Genomic DNA, 19,176 nt, shown 5'->3' with positions numbered 1-19,176 from the left:
CCAATACCAACCTTCTCAATCAACTTTTTGGGGAGTAGAGGGAAAGAAAACATTGTAATTCTTAATAAAAATGTTACTTATATTAACATGTAATGGGTTTATTACTTTAAATGAATTTTTAAATTTCTAGTTTTAATTTATAATATAATAAATACAAATAGACATAACTCACATAAACAAAAGCACTTCACAGTCTTCAATAATTTTTAAGACTACAAAGGAACCATGAGACCATAAAGTGTAAGAATCACCAAATTAGATGAATGATATAACTAATGAAGTATGTTGGAGAATATTTAAAAAATTAAAAGTCTAAAGGAAAGTGTACTCATTTCAAGAGTATTATAGATGACCTAAACAAAACAAACAAAACCCCTTACAAAACCAAATAGTTAAAAAGAAAAAAAAATGATAGTCCCCAAATGTCATTCTCCCCTTTTCCCCTCCAAAAACAAAAACAAAAACAAGACAAAACATGAAAACCACAACTTCCTACCCTGGCTGTGAGGACTTGCTGGACTAAGAGATGGCTGATGCAAATCTTTGGTTGGCGTTGGATAAGCTTCTTTTCCTTGGCGCTGACTCATCTTTCCTGGTGTCAGAAGTTGAGATTCGTCACTGTTTGCTACAACAGCTCAAGGAAAGAAGAGAAAAATAATTAGTACTAAAGTCATAGATTTACATAATAGTATACTTAATAACATGGAATAAGATCATAACTGAAATGGTTATATTCATTTTACCAACTCAATACTTTAATAAATTCTCATAGTCGTCTTGTTTTCATGTTGGTTTGTTACTGATCCAAGAAGAATTGACAGGTATGTTTGAGTCAGATATACAAATTATAGACATTATAATAATGAAAATACATATCCAACTGATAATGAAAGGCCTAAGGTTTACTGTGTGCCTTTCATTGTGCTATTTACTCTTTATATTTACCAACAAAACAATAAGCAAAAGACAGTCATTTCCCAAAAAAAAAAATACAAATGGTCAATAAACACATAAAGATACTCAGCCTCATTAGTAATCAGAAAAACTACAAATTACTAGCAGTATAAAATAATACTTGACATTCACTAGAATTTCTACTCTAATTTCTAATTTTCATGAAAAGTCGGTATGATAACTGTTTTAGAGAGGAAGAAACTTGAGGGTCAGAGATTGCCTTGCCTGAGGCTAAACAGTAATAGAGGCAAGATTCTAACTCAGAACCATTTGGTTCCAAAGTCTGTCTCTTAAAGCTTGCTGCCACAATAACCAATTTAAGTAGTGCTTTGAAGTTGCTTCTCACCCATTTGGCCATCCTACTATCTATCACTCAGTGATTGCGAGCCATGCCCAGTTTCAGAGAGCAGAAACAAAGTGAAAACACTCAATGAAGAAACAGGACAAACCGCCAAGTCCAAAGTACCTGAGGATCTCCACGTTCTTTCATTTTATATTCCTGTGCTTTCAGCCTATAAAAACTCGAGTTTCATCTTAAGAAAGGACGATTTACTAGCACTTTGGAAAGTCGAGATAGGTGGATCACCTGAGGTCAGGAGTGCGAGACCATCCTGGCCAACGTGGTGAAACCCCGTCTCTACTAAAAATACAAAAATTAGGCAGACGTGTTGGCGCGCCTGTAATCCCGGCTACTAGGGAGGCTGAGGCAGGAGAATCGCTTGAACCCAGGGGGCAGAGGTCGCAGTGAGCAGAGATCATGCCATTGCACTCCAGCCTGGGCAACAAGAGCGAAACTCCATCTCAAAAAAAAAAAAAAAAAAAGACGATTTAGTCTCCACCATAGGTTTTATTTTTCAACAGACATTCAGAATTTCACATTCATCTTTTTCTCATCACGTCCTTTAAATCTAATTGGTTTAAAATGTTTTCCATTGCGATAGTTTTCAAAATTTTATTTCAGCTCCTTAGATTCCAAAGTAAAAATACAAAAACACTTGCACTTTTCATCCAAAATATAAAAAATTATTTTTCCAAGTCAGTTAAAAAAATCTATATAGACTGATGACTCCCAACTTCATATCTCCCCCTAAACTCAAACTTACATACCCAACTGCCTGCCTTATAATCACCTCTTAATTATTTACAGGCATCTCAAATTTATCTAGAATATAATTTTTGATTCTGCTCATCCTTCAAACCTGCCTCTCCCCAATCTCAGTTCGTGCCATCACTACTCCCCTCCCACTACTTTCTCAGGCCAAAACCTTAGATGTGTTTTCATTTTTCTCTTTCTCTTACCGAGCAATCTTTTAAAATCATAAATTAGATTTCCAGTATGAGGAAATATCCTCACTGGCTTCCCATTACATTTGCAATATAATTCATAACCTGGAAATTCAACACAGTCTGGCCTGCTACTTGTTCCAACCTCATTCTCTACCACTTCCCTGTCACTCACTTGGCTCCTGCCGTAAATAGTCTTCTTGGTATTTCCTCAAGAAAGGCCATCTTTTGCCCAGTCACAGGGCTTTTATCTCTTGCTCTTTCTACCTGGAATATTCCTACCCCAGATCATCACATTATTAGCTCTTCTCCTTTGTTGTCTGGGCTCAAATGTCATCTCTTTAGAAAAGCCCTTTGGTTTCTTCATGGTGCTTTTTGATACGTTCTTAATTTCAACATAGCGCAATTTGGCTTTTTTTTTTTTTAGGGTTAGTACCCACCACTTCACAGTTATACTCTAGCACTTTACCTTACATGATTTTCATTGTAGCTCCTATCATTATCTGAAACAATATAGTTTATTGCTTGTCTTCCTCCATTAGACATTAAATTCCGTGAGAGAAGGAAGTTTTGTCTGCCTTATTTTCCCATAAATTATCAGGTCCTGGTAAACTTCCTGCCCTATTAAAGGTGTTGCTTCCTACCATACTAAAGATGTTCAATAAATTTATGCTGAGTCAATAAACCAACTTTATATTTTTATAATACATCATAAAGTATATGGTGTCTCTTTCAGTTACTAAATCCAAGATTCATTTGATTCCTAAAAATAATTATTAAAAAATAATTTTAAATGTATGGTACTGATGCAGAGAGATAAATTGACCTAAAGAACATAGCAGATAGCTTTCAGAAACAGACACATACATACATGGAGCTCAGATATACAATAGAAATAGGGAAAATAAATTACTCAGTTAACAATATGAACAATATGAGGTTATCAACTGCTCATCAATATTGGAAAAGTAGAGAAACTCTACTTCTTACCACACACAAATAATAGTTCTATGAAGACTACAGACATAATGTAAAAAGCAAAACTGGAAAATCTTTAGAATAAGAGAATATCTTCATAAACTTGGGACAGAGATTCCTTTAAAAAGACACAAAAAAGCACTAACCCAAAAATTAAAAAATCAGTAAGTTCAATATTAAAAGTATAAATTTATTTAAAGGTATCATAAACTGAAAAGGCACAAAATAAGATATTTGCAACACCCATAATTAACACAAGGTTGGTATCTAGAATGTTCTTAAAAAAAAAACTTCCATAAATCAATAGAAAAAGAACATCATCAAATAGCAAAATAGTGCAAAGACTTGAACAGTGATTCACAGAAGAAAAATGCAAAGGGGCAATAAATGTGTGAAAAGATGTCCATCCTTTTTTAGTAATGAGGCAAATACAAATCAAAATAATAAATATTTTATACTCAATGAAATTAACAAAAATTAGCATCTGATAATACCAAATACTGATGAGGATGGGATCATCGAGATGTCTTAAGCATTGTTAGTGGAGTATAAGTTGATACAAGCACTTTGGAAAACAATGTGAGCTTCTTATATAAAACTGAATATCCTGTGGGTCCAACAATTCCACTTTTGGATCTAGAAAAACTCTTACAGGTATGTACCAAGGGACAAGAATAAGAATGTTCATACCAACACTGTTCATAATAGCAAAAACCAAAACAACATATTCATCAATTGAAAAATGAATTTTAATAAATTGTGGCATATGCATATAATGAAATAGTATATAGCACTAAAAAGGAATGATCTAGTTCTATAACAAACAACATGATTGAATATTAAAAGTAAAATGTTAATTACAGCCAGGCACAACGGCTTGCATAGATAATCCCAGCTACTCAGGAGGCTGAGGTGGGAGGATTGCTTGAGGCCAGGAGTTCAAGACCAGCCTACGCAACATAGCAAGACCTATCTCTAAAAGAAATAATAAAAAAAAAAAGTTAGCTGGGCGTGGTAGCTTACACTGTAATCCTAGCATGACAAGCATCTGTAGTCCCAGCTACTAGGAAGGCTGAGGTGGGAGCATCACTTGAGCCCAGGTGTTCAAAGCTGCAGTAAGCTGTGATAAAGCCAATGCACCCCAGTGTGGGCAACAGAGCAAGACCCTGTCTCTTTAAAAAATTTAAAAAAAAAAAGGTAACTACAAACAGCAAGTCCTAGAAAATTATATAAATCACGACACCATTCTTTTAAAATTGAAAACCAAGCAAAATCTAGTGATACATATGTGAGTAAAAAAAACAACAAAAAAGACTTTTTAAAAAGCAAAGAAGAATAAAAAGAAAAAATACAACCTAGTCATGCCCTCTTGGGGCAGGCTCAGGGATAAAAATGCAGCAGAGGCCAGGCGCGGTGGCTCACGCCTGTAATCCCAGCACTTTGGGAGGCCGAGGCAGGCGGATCATGAGGTCAGGAGATTGAGACCATCCTGGCTAACACGGTGAAACTCTGTCTCCACTAAAAAATACCAAAAAAAAAAAAAAAAATTAGCCGGGCGTGGTGGCCGGCGCCTGTAGTCCCAGACACTTCGGAGGCTGAGGCAGGAGAATGGCGTGAACCCGGGAGGCGGAGCTTGCAGTGAGCCGAGATCGCACCACTGCACTCCAGCCTGGGCGACAGACAGAGACTCCGTCTCAAAAAAAAAAAAAAAAAAAAAAAGGCAGCAGAAAGACCGAAGGTACATGGAAGATTCTAGTTCTTAAGCTGAGTGATAGGTCAATAAGGGCTCATTGTGTAATTATGCTCTCATTTACATATGACACATATTCTTTTGTATGTATCAGACAGAACATTTAATGCTAATTTAAAATACTTTGTAAGAACCACTAGCAGAATTAATGTAGGTTTTAGTATTCTGTCAGTAAAACATAGGTGTCTATGTCTTGGATAACTTTAAAACAGCCTGAACTGTAAAGTTAGCTCTATTCACCCTTTCTAATCCATTTTCAATAGAAGTATTACTGCATGATTTTGATAACCGTGAAGTAACAGAATATGCAGAAACAGCAATACACCTAGTGCACCTCTTTACCAAAAAAAATCAGAAAGCCCATGTTTCTATTTATTTTCCCTGACCCCATCACAAGCATTAACAACTATATAGACAAAAGAGGCTACGGAATATAAAAGTCATTATGATTTCCTACATCAGTTACATAATAGTAGACCATTCAAACATAAGTTTAAGAGGGACAGTGACTTTTTTTCTGTATCCCTTGGCACATAACTGATACTCACTAAATACTCTCTAAATGACTGAATAGATATTTGGCAAATGAATCATTGTGTGATTCCAGTGCAGTTTCACTGTCTCACCTACCAAAGATAACATTACAGTGCCCTCTGCTGTTTCTACTTCAAGTGGAAGTAAAGCAACCTGCTTTGCTACTCACATTACTCATCTTTAGTAGAAATCACACTGAAACAGTTAATATAATTAACATATCTGCTGCATCTAAGGAGAACATGAATCAAAAACTAACATTTTTACCTTCTGAATTCAACTCATCAATATAAAATTTGAAGAATTTTACAAGTTTTGAAAGTTTGCCTTTAAGTGGAAGCTAAAATAAGATGAAGTAATTTTTTAAAGTCATAAATAATAATCTGTATGTAAATCCTATGTCTCCTTTTCTTCTAAGGTATACATTTCTTAAATACTCCAAGAATTTAAATGTCAGTATAGATCACATAGTTTTTTCATTCAATAGTACATGATCCTAATCAAGTACCATGAAATTATAGTTGACGTTTAAGCAGTCAAAAATGTGTATTTAGGGACTGGGAGTGGTGGCTCACGCCTGTAATCCCAGCACTTTGGGAGGCAGGCAGATCATTTGGGGTCAGGAGTTTGAGACTAGCCTGGCCAACATGGTGAAACCCCATCTCTACTAAAAATACAAAATTAGCTGGGCATGGTGGTGCATGCCTGTAATCCCAGCTACTCAGGAGGCTGAGGCAGGAAAATTGCTTGAACCCGGGAGGCAGAGGCTGCAGTGAGCCAAGGTTGCATCCCTGCACTAGGTGACACAGCGAGACTCCATGTCAAAAAAAAAAAAGTGCATTTAAGTTTTGACCCTCCAAAAACTTAAGTACTAATAGCCTACTGTTCACTGTTGACTGGAAGCCTTATACATAATACAAAGCATTAACACATATTGTATATGTTGTATGTATTACATATTGTATTATGTAATACAATATATACATAAGCTAAAGAAAATGTTATTAAGAAAATCGTAAGAGAAAATACAATTACAGTACTATACTGTATTTATTGATACCATAAGTTTATGCCATCTGTTTACAAGATGAATCATCAGTTTGAAAAAGCAGCAACCACAGCTGCAGACCTCAATCTAGAGCTAAATATTAAGCAATTAAACTTATTCTTGTAATGTCATGGCCTTTGTCTGCTTCTTGGGAGCAACTGAAGCATCAACAGTGGTACTTCACATGGGTCCCATAGTGTTATTCAAGGTTTACAATATTGCACGAAACATGATGAAAATAGGCAAGAATGGTGATAAATGACTTTTTAAAGCAATATGCAACTTACTGGAGCAAAGAACTTCACACAGACATGATTAGCATCACACAGCAGTTTAAGTAGATATTCGCAACACCTGAGCTCATTGTAATAACAGGAAGTGGCTAGAAAATTATTACAGTAGTACAGTATGTACTAGTTAATGTTATGTAGTTACGATTTAATACTGTATCTTTATGTTTGTTTACATTTTTCTCAACTGGGAATGGCAACATGTACAGTGTGTGTGAAAAGTTTTGATAAATTTTTACTTTTGTAATAGATTTGTGAATATTTTAAAGTAGTAAGAAAATAAACTAGTATCTACATATATTTTATGCATTCATGATATACCTAACCTTTCCTTTATTTTTTCTGTGTTTCTAAGGTACAGTTCATCTGTGAGTTTTAAATTGTCACAAACCTCAGAAAAATTTTCCAATATATTTATTTTTAAAAATACACATAGAAGTGGACTCGTGCAGTAAAAAGTTGTCTTGTTCAAGGGTCAACTGTACTTCACTTTAAAAGATACATGGTCTCTAACAAATGATTATACAGACCCAGCCTTTTAATACTTGGCAGAGTACATTATAAAGTCATCTCTAATATTCTGTTGTATATTTTTATTTATATATGCTTGAAATATATAACCTTAAGTAAATTTCTTCTATTCCAAGTAAAAAAGATCTCCATTTGTAAAAACCCAGTTCCTAAGATAAAATATTTCAGTTAATATTTAAAATGCTATTCTATTTATAAAGCTCAGCAGTGCCATTCAGTTCACCTGAGTCCATGTCTAAATACATGAGCTAACTAAAGAAACTGAAGAATCCATTGAAATTATATGCCAAGTAAGTATCACAAAGCTGAACAACAAAACATAAAAATATTTTGAAGCTTGGTGCAGTGGCTCACACCTGCAATGTCAGCATTTTGGGAAGCCAAGGCAGAAGGACCGCTTGAGTCCAGGAGTTTTAGACCAGCCTTGGCAATGTAGGAAAACCCTGTGTCTACAAAAAATAACAATAAAAAAAATTTACTGGGCACATGCTTGTAGTCCCAGCTACTCAGGAGGCTGAGGTGGGAAGATCGCTTGAGTCTAGAAGTTGTGGCTGCAGCAAGCTGTGATTGTGCCACTGCACTCCAGCCTGGGTGTCAGAGTAAAACTCTGTCTCAAGAAAATGAAAAACAACATTTTGAGATTTGTGTTCTTTTTTCTATTTTTAAGATTTCTACCTCCTAATGATGACTGTATAATAAATAATATTTATAAAATATTTTGAGTTATTGCATTTAAGAATGAAAAAAGGGCTAGGCACGGTGGCTCACACCTGTAATCTCAACACTCTGGGAGGCCAAGGCGGGAGGATCACTTGAGACCAGGAGTTCAAGACCAGCCTGGGCAACACAGTGAGACCACATCTTTACAAAAAATTTTAAAAATTAATTGGGTGTGGTGGCACAAGCCTGGAGTCCTAGCTACTCAGGTGGCAGGAAGATCCCTTGAGCCCAGAAGTTCAAGGTTGCATGAGTTATGATTGTGCTCCTGTACTCCAGCCTGAGTGACAGAGTGAGTCCCCTGTCTCTAAAAAATAAGAATTAAAAAAAAAAAAGGATTTAGCATATTACTTTAAATCCTCTCTTTTTAGAAAAAAAAAATACACACATACTATAACCAGATAGAGAGAAACAGCAACTCATCTAGACTAAAAAGTTTATAGTTAGAAGAAAACCTTTACCATTATCTCATTAAGTTCCTTTCCTAGGTCAATGAAATATAAGTCCCAGAACAGTAAACTGACTTGCAATAATCAGATAATTGTTTAGGAATCAATAATAAAACTTCCTAAATCAATATAATTTTCTATATCATTCATCAATAAAGTTAAAATCTTCATCTATGATGCAGTAAAATTTTAACTGTTTAGTTATACTTGAATGCAGCAAACAGTTTCCTTCTATCTTTGAATAACAGTAGAAGGAAGACACACTGGACTAGTAACCAATTCTAACTTCTCGGATATTTGTGCTATCTTAACTTCAGGCTCTCCTCTATAAAATTAATGCTTTATTAGATAATTTCTGAAGTTCTTTCACCTCAGCAATTCTATGATTTTTAATATAAAAATTGCCCCTCTTACTCCCTAGCTAGACTATACAAATTTTTAGGGGCAGGCATCATGTTTTATTCATTATGTACCTCCAAAAGTTGGCAGTGTCTGCCACTCCCTGCCCCAAAAAACTCTCAGTAAAATGTGTTGAGGTGAATTGGATATAATTTTCAAGGATACATCTTCTAAATCCCTAAGGTAAAATATGTTTCACTTATACCCAAAGTATAAAACAATTTTCATAATCAAATTATTATGTAAAAATTCTGACAAAATAAAAGCTTTTCTCCCTTTCATATGGAAGTGAAATCCTTGTGCTAGATCTATGCCTTGTGATAACTGTAGAAAGAAATACTATGAAGAAGAGGTCCCAAATTATGAGTTAGATAATTAACTAAATAATGCATCTTCAGATAATCAAGATGTAAATATACAAACACTGCCTATGAATCTCAGATGGACAATGAGAACAGAAGGGGCACTGGGTACTAAATGACCATTTATATTCTTTATATTTCAATTCCTGGAAAGAAAAGTAGAAGACTTAATAATTCAAAATTGAAACACCATTTGCCTTTCATAATAATTACACATCAAAATATTATCATGTCCCCAAACATGCCTTTCAAGCTTCAGCTACTTACTTGATGGCCCAAGGACATCTTTGCTATCACCAAGAAGCTTTTAAGGCAGGGTAATTGAGCAGCAAACAAATATAGTCCAAATCAGGAAGAAGCAAAACGCATCAGGATGGAAACAGCAGTGAAACAAAAGGACAAGGAAAATAGCATTAGTTTATAAGTAGAAAGCACATGCACATCAATAGTAATAACCGTAATAATTTACAAGAAACTTCCTTTTCCACACACAAAAAAAGATCTTAGATTAAGCAGTATCAAATATTTGTTTTGTTTTTAGAAAATGAAGGTGGTAAAAGAAAAATGGATCACCTACGTATTTTGTTTTGAAAATTAAGTCAAAAATTACTTTCAAATTCAAGATATAAGTTAGTAAAGGTAAAAATTACATAGAAATTTAAGAGACAGACAAGTTATGCATTCCCTAAATTTAAGGTGGTTTAAAACTATATAACACCCATGCACTATTAAAGATTAGTTCTGCATGCCATGAAAGCACGTAACACTACAAAGAGATTTAGTATGTTTCTTCTACAAAAGAGTAAGGAACATTTACTGAGTGCTTGTTACATGCCAAGCATTGTGTGAAGAGCATCTACAGAGGCATCAACAAAGTAGAACAAATTTTTTCTCAAATAGCAAAAAAAAAAAAAAAAATAGAAACATTAATCAGAAAGAAGTTTTATTAAGTCAGACAAAATTTTCTTAGGGCCCACTAAAAATCAAGCATAATATTTGGAGCTACTGGTCTTTGGGAAGTCACAAGACCCAACCCTTGAGTGAAGAACTTGCAATCAACTAAAAGAAACAGGAAAAAGTCTGCTGACCTTTTGTTTAGTAACTATTTTAACATAAATTACTCTAAATGTTGCCTATGGACAAGTGCTTTGGTTCTGGTAGAAACAGAGTTCTCAGCTCTCCTTCATTTTAAATACCAAATGCAGTAACATACCAAAACAAATGCAGTAACAGAAATAAAAAATTCCCAATAATTACATTATTTGTTGGTCTTAAAGAGACTTGAGGATCTTAATTGGCTGTGACAAAACAAGTTAGCAGTTGTTTGCTTTGGGCTTTTGTCACCTCCTTGAATAAAATCTTGGACCTATTCCTTCCGTAAGTGATGGCTTTTTGCAATACTTGAAATGATCTTCTAATGCCTTGAAGGCATTTGCTCTATTCATGTTTGTGCAGTTTCCCATTTAATCTCATTCTTCTGGTTTTACAAACAAACTAAAGTTGGCAAAGTTATATTCTCCTGGGCTGAAGCAATCCTCCAGCCTCTGCCTCCCAAAATGCTGGAATTACTGATGTGAGCCATCACACCAGGCCCTAAATCACTTCTAATGAACAGAATACAGCCAAAGTGATGGGATGTCTCTTCTAGGATTAGATTATAAAGAGACTTTATAGATGCATCCCATCTTGCATGCAGTTTCTCAATCTCTTGTAGATAGATTACCCTGGGGAAAGCCAACTGTCACTTCGTATGTCAGCCTTGTAGAGAGGCCCACTAGGTGAAAGAACTATGGTGTTAGTGAGGTCGGCAAACACCACTAAGTGAACTTGGAAGCAGATCTCCCACTCCACCCTCCATCCCCAGTCAGTCTTTTGTTTTTTTGTTTTTTGAGGTAGAGTCTCACTGTGTTGCCCAGGCTGGAGTGCAGTGGTGTGATCTCGGCTCATTGCAATCTCCGCCTCCCGGGTTCAAGCGATTCTTCTGCCTCAGCCTCCTGAGTAGCTGGATCTACAGGCACGTGCCACCACACCCAACTAATTTTTATATTTTTAGTAGAGACGGGGTTTCACCATGTTAGCCAGGCCAGTCTGGAACTCCTGACCTTCTGATCTGCCCATCTCAGCCTCCCAAAGTGCTGGGATTACAGGCATGAGCCACCACGCCCGGCATACTCAGTCTTTCAGTTGAGACTGCAGCAATACCCAATCCCCACTATCCTGACTGCAACCACATGAGAGACTGAGTGAGAGACCTCTAGCTAAGCTACTCTTGGATTTTGATCCATGGAAATCTGAGATAATAAATGTTTGTTGTTTTATGCCACTTAATTTTTAGATAGTTTGTTGTGTACCAATAAATAACGTAACACTGGAAAACTGGAAAAAAGTTAAGGTGACAGAAACAACTGTGGCAAACTTTACAAATGCTTCATAGACATCTTCTAAGATCTTCCTGAATTGATATAAATGATTGCATCGTTTCCCTAGATTTATCAGTAACTTGCAAAAGGAAAGCAGTGGTTCTAATCTTATGTATACACAGGTGAGGGTATTTAATTTCACAAGGCCAGTCATGTTTGAAGGTTTTATAGTTCATCTTCTATTTAAAGATTAATCACCTCAACTTTCATTGTACAGTTCTGTTATATCCTCATATTTTGTCAATTAACAGCACTATGTCAACTGCTATACAACTGTACTCCTTACTTTTTTACTCCCAGAAAATAATCCTTAGCATATACAACTACTACTAAATATTTGCTCCAAAAATGTCCAAGCATGGTTAGTCTCGACATTATCCTCAAGCATGTCTGTGTTATATAAATCTTATTCTACTGGATCAATCCCGTTTTTTTCAAGTTGAGGCACTGAACAATAATCAAAACAAACATCATCTTTTCCAATCATCTATTCATCCGTTTCACAAATATTTACTTAGTAACTACTGCTGACATACATCACTTAGACACCAAGGGACATAGCAGTAAGCAAAATAGACAAAAATCCTGCCCCTGGTACTCATGTCCTAGTAAGAGAGATGAACAGTAACATAAAAAATGTTAAGTAAAAATTCATGGTATAATATATAGCATAAAAACTAGGGGGGAAATAAGTAACAAATGGGGACATAAAAAATATTAGGGAAAGGGAGTTAAAATTTTAGATAGGGTGGCCTAAGAAGGCTTCAATACAGAGTTGACTGAATAAGATGAAGGAACTTGGCATAACAACACACACAGGGTGAAAGTATTAAAGACAGAGGGAAGAGCAAGTGTACAGGATTATGATGCAAGCAAGTCTGGAGTGTTTATGGAAGAGCACGAAGGCCAGTGAGGCTGGAATGCAATGCAAAAATAGGAAAGTAGTAGGAGATGAGGTCAGAGGGGTAAACAGGTGTCAGGGTGTATAGGACTTTGTAGGTTCTAGTCAAAACTTTGGTTTTATTTTGAATAAGATGGGGAACCACTGGATGGTTTTGAGAAGAGAATTGACACAGTCTGATTATGTTTTAACAGAATCACTCTGATTGCTATGTTGATAACAGACTAGAGAGACAAAGGTATAATCACTTAGGAGGTTACTGCTATAATCTAGGAGAGAGGGGGAATCGTGGACCAAAAGTGTTAGCAGTGAAGGTGATGAGAAGTAGCTGAGTTCCAAATATATTTTGAAAATAGAGCAAACAAGATTTCCAAATAGACCAAATGTGAGATAAAAAAGGCAGGAACAAAATAATATCAAGTCTTGGGGTTTGAGCACCTGGAAGGATGGGACTGCCATTATCTGAGACAGAAAAGATAGTGAGAGCAGCTAGTTTACAGGGAGAAATATAAGGAGCTCAGTTTGGGTCAAATTAAGTTTGAAATGCATGTCAGACATTCATCCAAGTGGAAATGTCAAGTAAGCAGTTGGATATATAAATCTGTACAGGGAAAGGTTCAGGCTGGTAAGAAAAATATAAATTATGTATGAGAGTTACATTATATGACCTGAATGGCTTAATCATAAGAGATTGAAAAATGCCATGGGATAAAAGAACAGGACCTAGAAAAACATGTATTATAATGGACAACACAACTAAGAATCACACTCAAACACTGCAAATGCAAAGCTGAAACACAATGAAAAATAAGCATGGCTTCAGAAAATTTCATCAAAAGGATATGGATACAAAAGCACTGAACTGGGAGTCAAGTGAAATCATCCTTCCAGAGTTGCTTGTAAGTGATGCCAATGGGAAACAGGATATAAGTAATTGAGGATTACATATCAAATTTACAAAGTAACGTATACCACTGAAGTCTTCTGCACATGGCTAAACTGCACACTACTAATTTCTTATTCTTACCACTTCTAGGACCTGGGTCAAATTTGTACAGTACCATGTTGTATAACACATGAATAAAAACAATGTGAAATTATTGATGTGGAACCATTCTACACAATTACCTTGTACAATATTTTAAAAGCAAAATGCTAGGTGTTCTTCTTGGTTTTTGTTAAAGAACCTAAATAGAGCTAGAGTCTCAGAGAATCCAAGAACAGCTTCTCAGTTTATTCAGAAAAAGGTCATCATGGGCGCCTTGCAGCCCCAGCTACATGGGAGGCTGAGGCAGGAGGACTGCTTGAGCCCAGGAGTTCAAGGCTGCAGTGTACCATGATCGCACCTGTGAACAGCCACTGCACTCCAGCCTGAGCAATATAGAGACCCTGTCTCTAAAAAGCAACAGTTTCTCTAATTGACTCTATTTGAGTATCTTATTGTTTACCATTGTCCCACAGACAATGTCCACGCAGTTATCTCACTAATTTTGTTATATCAATAAGATATATCAATAATAAAAGTTTCAGACATACTATCAAAGTATTTAAAAGCATGAAATATTTATAGCCATTACCCAAATATTTACTAATTTTAGTCTATAAATCTCAGAAATAGTGCACAATGCAAAAAAAATTGATTTTATTTTATTGTATGTCTAAATATTTGCCACCTCATCTATAATGAGCATTAAACAAGCAATCTTTAGGGTATATAAACATCTTCATCCTGGGAAACTTCTCAGTCTCAAATAAACCACGATGGAAGGCTACCCTAATAATAAAGAAGTAATCCCACGCAATCTATAGCTTTGATTCCATTCCCTTTGGCACAACACTTCCCTGTTAATATACATCATGGCTTGATTTAAGTCATCCGACTCATGACAAAGAGCTCATCAAGCACTGATGTAGCTGGTGGCACCTCTTCACCCAATAAAGTTGATCAAGTTGTTACAGAAGCAATCCTACAGCAGCTGGCTCCAAGAAACTACAATTCAGAAAGAGTATACAAAACATCTGAAGAGTGCTCTATTTAGCGTTATCATAAGCCCTTAGAATAAGAAACTTTAGAGAGAGCTATATAGTGCAGCTGAGAACTGTCTGTTCTTTGAACAGGAGTTATCACTCTACACTTAGCTGAATTTTTAATATTCCTGTAATCACCTGCAAAATATACTTGTGCACATTTTGCCCTTGAGTTTCATGGGTGAGATTTTAAAGGAGTATTTGTCTCGGAACTACAGCTTATCACTGTTGGATAAAGAATATTATTTGGCCTGCCAAGCAGATATTTAAAAATAACCTAATCGCACTTTTGATCCAGCAATTCCCCTCCTAGGAATATTAATAAGGGGATCATACAAAATGTTCAAAAAAGATGTGTCTGGCCGGGTGCAGTGGCTCACGCCTGTAAACCCAGCACTTTGGGAGGCTGAGGCGGGCGGTTCACAAGGTTAGGAGATTCAGACTTTTCTGGCTAACACGGTGAAACCCCGTCTCTACTAAAAATACAAAAAATTAGCCAGGCGTGGTGGTGGGCGCCTGTAGTCCTAGCTACTCAGGAGGCTTAGGCAGGAGAATGGCATGAACCCGGAGGCGGAGCTTGCAGTGAGCCGAGATCGCGCCACTGCACTCCAGCCTGGGCGATAGAGCGAGACTCTGCCTCAAAAATAAAAATAAAATAAAAAATAAAAAGATGTGTCCACGGATATTTACCACAACATCATTTACAGTAATCTAAAGAAGTAACCTGTTTTAAACTGGGTAATAAAATACCTTCACGCAATGAAATAGCATGTAGTCATTAAAGTTTCTTTTTCCAGCTGGGCACAGTGGCTCACACCTGTAATCCCAGGACTTTGGGAGGCCAAGGCGGGAGGATCACTTGAGGTCAAGAGTTTGAGACCAGCCTGGCCAACATAGTGAAACCCCGTCTCTACTAAAAATATAAAAATTAGCTGGGTGTGGTGGTACATGCCTGTAATCCCAGATACTCTGGAGGCTGAGTCAGGAGAATTGCTTGAACCCAGGAGGTGAAGGTTGCAGTAAGCCGAGATCACAGCACTGCACTCCTGGGCGAAAGAGCAAGACTCCGTCTCAAAAAAGAAAAAAAAAAAGGTTCCACCTACTAAAAAAATCCATTATATATTGGCTTTTAAAAGTAGGTCATAAAGAAGCTTATATGATATGACCCTACTTTTATAAATTTTCTCATACACATATAAACTTAGGAAAGATGCCACCAAAATATCAACAGTAGTTAACTTTAGGAGGCAGGATTTTACTTATATTTTTCTGTATTTTTTAAATATGGTATACTAGTATGCATTATTTTTACAGTCAAAAAAAGAATTTATTCACATTTTGGAAAAAAAATATAAACAGTTTTTAACTGATATTTTTCAATCTACACTAGCTTATTTCTTATTATGACATAATTATCTATGATTAAGTATAGTGGGAAGTACATTTTAAGAATCCAATTTGAAATCCTAAAAAGATGCAAAAATGTTAACATGTCCCACGTGTTACTCACTGTCCCACAGCACCACATATTACTCACTGTCCCTTGAACTTCAGCAACTTCTGAATATGGCAATATCTAAAAAGAAAACAAATTTTCTCGAGAGTGATTTAATCTCATATACTTAAATCTGAATCTAGAGAGCAATTTACCAAATAAATTAAGTGGTGCAATAATCTTTTAAGTAATAGTTATTTTTCAAATGGTGCGATATGACTTCTGAAAATTGAACCCTTTTTTAAAAATCTTTTTCCAGGCTGGGCGCGGTGGCTCATGCCTGTAATCCCAGCACTTTGGGATGCCGAAGCAGGTGGATCATTTGAGGTCAGGAGTTCGAGACCAGCCTGGCCAACATGGTGAAACGCCGTCTCTACTAAAAACACAGAAAATTAGCCAGGCATGGTGGCAGGTGCCTGTAATCCCAGCTACTTGGGAAGCTGAGGCAGGAGAATCACTTGAACCCGGGGGGCGGAGGTTGCAGTGAGCCAAGATTGCACCATTGCACTCCAGCCTGGACAAGAACGAAACTCTGCCTCCAAAAAAAAAAAAAAAAATCTTCTTTTAATCCTGCGTCATCTGGAAATTACAGTTAATTTGCCAAACTGTGGAGTCCTCTCTGGCATTGGCCTGGTAGTTTTTCACCCTTTATATCCTTCCTTTATGTATTTAAGTCTATCAGTCTTCTCATGTAAGCCTCTTTTGGTTTCTAAGAATACTCCTCTGCTCTGGCTTCCCTCCTATTTTCCTGCCTCCACACTTTGTCCTCCCATTCAATAAGTGAATGGCCATTACCAGTGCTCAGCTTCAACTATTTGTTGTTCTTCCTCTACCTGCTCTTTTCCTGCAGGTTCCACTGATGCTCAAGGCTCATTTATCACCTATATTCAGATAACTTCCTAGTTTCTTCTTCATACCTAGCATATTTCCAAAACTTCAAAACATTTCTACCTATACGTTTGGACATTATTGTATATTAACTTCTAGTTCTAAAATTATGTTAACAAAGTAAAGGCTTTACATCTTTGTATCAGAGATAGTACTCAGCTTTCTCTCAGAAACCAGCTTCCACACTGATTTGCCCATCTTTCCTTCAAACACTCAGGCATAAACCCTTGATTCATCTGAGACATTTCCCCCAACATCTGATTAAATTATTAAATTCTGATTTTTTTTGCCTCTATGGTGCCTATTTCACATGCAGTCTTTTTTTTTTCCACTTCCCATTAGTGCCCCCTATGTTAGACCCACATTACCTCATGTGTCAACTTCTGCATCTCCCTTTCGGTAGATGTCCCTGCATGCAGTCTCAGTCCACTCACTCATTTACTATGCTACATACAGGAATTCAAAAACATGATAAAAACATAGTCCCTACTGCCAAGATCACCATACACAGAAGACAGTATGTATTATGGTTTATTCAACACTAAGAAAAGTGATCTCCAGTCTACCCAACATTACTCATTCTTCAGGCTATCCCACCATTAGCATGCCACTTAACTTCTTTCTGTGAGGTTTCTTTTTCTCCTTTGTTAATGCACTAATTATTAAACCTTACAAATTTCTAGAATTGTTATGAGGCTTAATAATAGTTTACCTGAGTATTGTGTATAAATTTGTTTTGAAAATCAGTATATAAACATAAAGTAGAATTACTTATTATTAAAACAAATGACAAAGACTAAGAAAGGACCCAGAAAAAAGTGATTAATTTACCAACTTAATTTTCTAGGCAGTCACTCTGGCCTCATTTCTCCTCCACTAAAGAACATCTGGTGGCACCCTATTCTTTTAAAAATAAGCCCCAAACACTGATAGTTAACATATTTTACAATTTGGCCCAATTACTCATCCCATAGAAATAATGATTTTCTACGAGATAGTCTCATATCTCCACTTAACTCAAACTCCACTTAGCTAAAATTCTGTCTAGTAAAACTGATTGCTTAAAGTGATCTGTAATTTTCTCCCTACTTTGTCTTTGCTTCCCTACTCAATAGCTTGAAATTTTTATATGTATTTTCTGTCTTTCTCCACTCAAATGTTAGCTCCACTGGAGTGGGAATTTTGTCTATTTTGTTCACTGCTATATCTCTTAAAACTAGAACAGAGCTTGGCGCCATAGCAGACACTCAACAAACCCCTCACCTTGAGAGCTCAAATTGCCAATTCTGCTACCTATGTTCAAGCTGAAGTTATCGTTCTCCAACTCTGACTTTCTAATGTGAATTCTTTGATAATTCATAATTCTCTCACAGTGTATCTCTCTTGCCATATAAATAAATAAATAAATAAATTGTTATTTAACTTTTCTCCACCATTATAATGGTCTAGTATAGTGCTGTCAAACAGAACTTTCTACGACGATGGAAATAGTGTGTATCTGTAATGTCCAACAGGGTAGCTACTACCTACATGTAGCTATTGAAATCTTGAAATGTGGCTAGTAAAACTAAGGAACAAGTTTTAATTTAATTAGGTTAACTTTAAATTAGTCACATGTGGGAAGTGGCTACACTATCAGACAACTCAGGTCTAGCACAACCTTACCTTTCCCTAGCTCACCTAACACTGACCACTCCTCTAGCATTTGCCACTGCTGACCACTCCTTTTCTGAAAACTCTGCCCTTTCTTAGTTTCCAACCTATTTTCTCTTTCTCCTCCCTTTCTCTGCATCCTAGAATCTCTTATTTCCACTCAACATTATTTCCCCATATGATTCCACTGACTTGATTTTTTAAAGAGCTCAGTTCACTAACTCCCCAAATCAGTTTCCTGCCTTACCCACTCCTGAGCTGCAGCCCCTCAAGGCCATTCCAGTGATTCTCCTGGTGAATTCATTCTTCTTATATAAAGCATGACATCCTTGATAAGGGATTTCCTGACCTCCCACTGCAGGCATAACAAATAGATATTCCATCTGTCTTGTCACTGCATCCTTCTATTATCAGGTCGGATTGCAGGGGAGAGCCCACAGAGCTCCATGTGTTCCTAGCAACACTGACCCTGTACCCCCACCTTCCTGAGTAGGA

At 36.4% G+C, this 19,176-nt stretch overlaps 1 protein-coding gene across 3 annotated transcripts in view; it reads right to left on the bottom strand.

Annotated features, from left to right (window-relative positions):
- OSBPL8 (oxysterol binding protein like 8) overlaps positions 1 to 19,176 on the bottom strand; it is a 216,193-nt gene that overhangs the window by 104,805 nt on the left and 92,212 nt on the right. The window contains exons 3-4 of one of the 3 annotated variants that reach the window (XM_030819936.1): positions 9,564 to 9,600; positions 497 to 634 (exon numbers count right to left, since the gene is read on the bottom strand). In XM_030819936.1, the coding sequence (XP_030675796.1) occupies positions 497 to 634; positions 9,564 to 9,600 (175 nt within the window). The remainder of the gene's footprint in view (positions 1 to 496; positions 635 to 9,563; positions 9,601 to 19,176) is intronic. The other 2 variants (XM_030819937.1, XM_030819938.1) reach the window with 2 other exon arrangements.

The sequence above is a fragment of the Nomascus leucogenys genome, chromosome 10, assembly GCF_006542625.1.
Source record: "Nomascus leucogenys isolate Asia chromosome 10, Asia_NLE_v1, whole genome shotgun sequence".
NCBI lineage: Eukaryota > Metazoa > Chordata > Mammalia > Primates > Hylobatidae > Nomascus > Nomascus leucogenys.
Note: the sequence above shows the minus strand (reverse complement) of the source record. Positions and strands in the feature narration are given on the sequence as shown.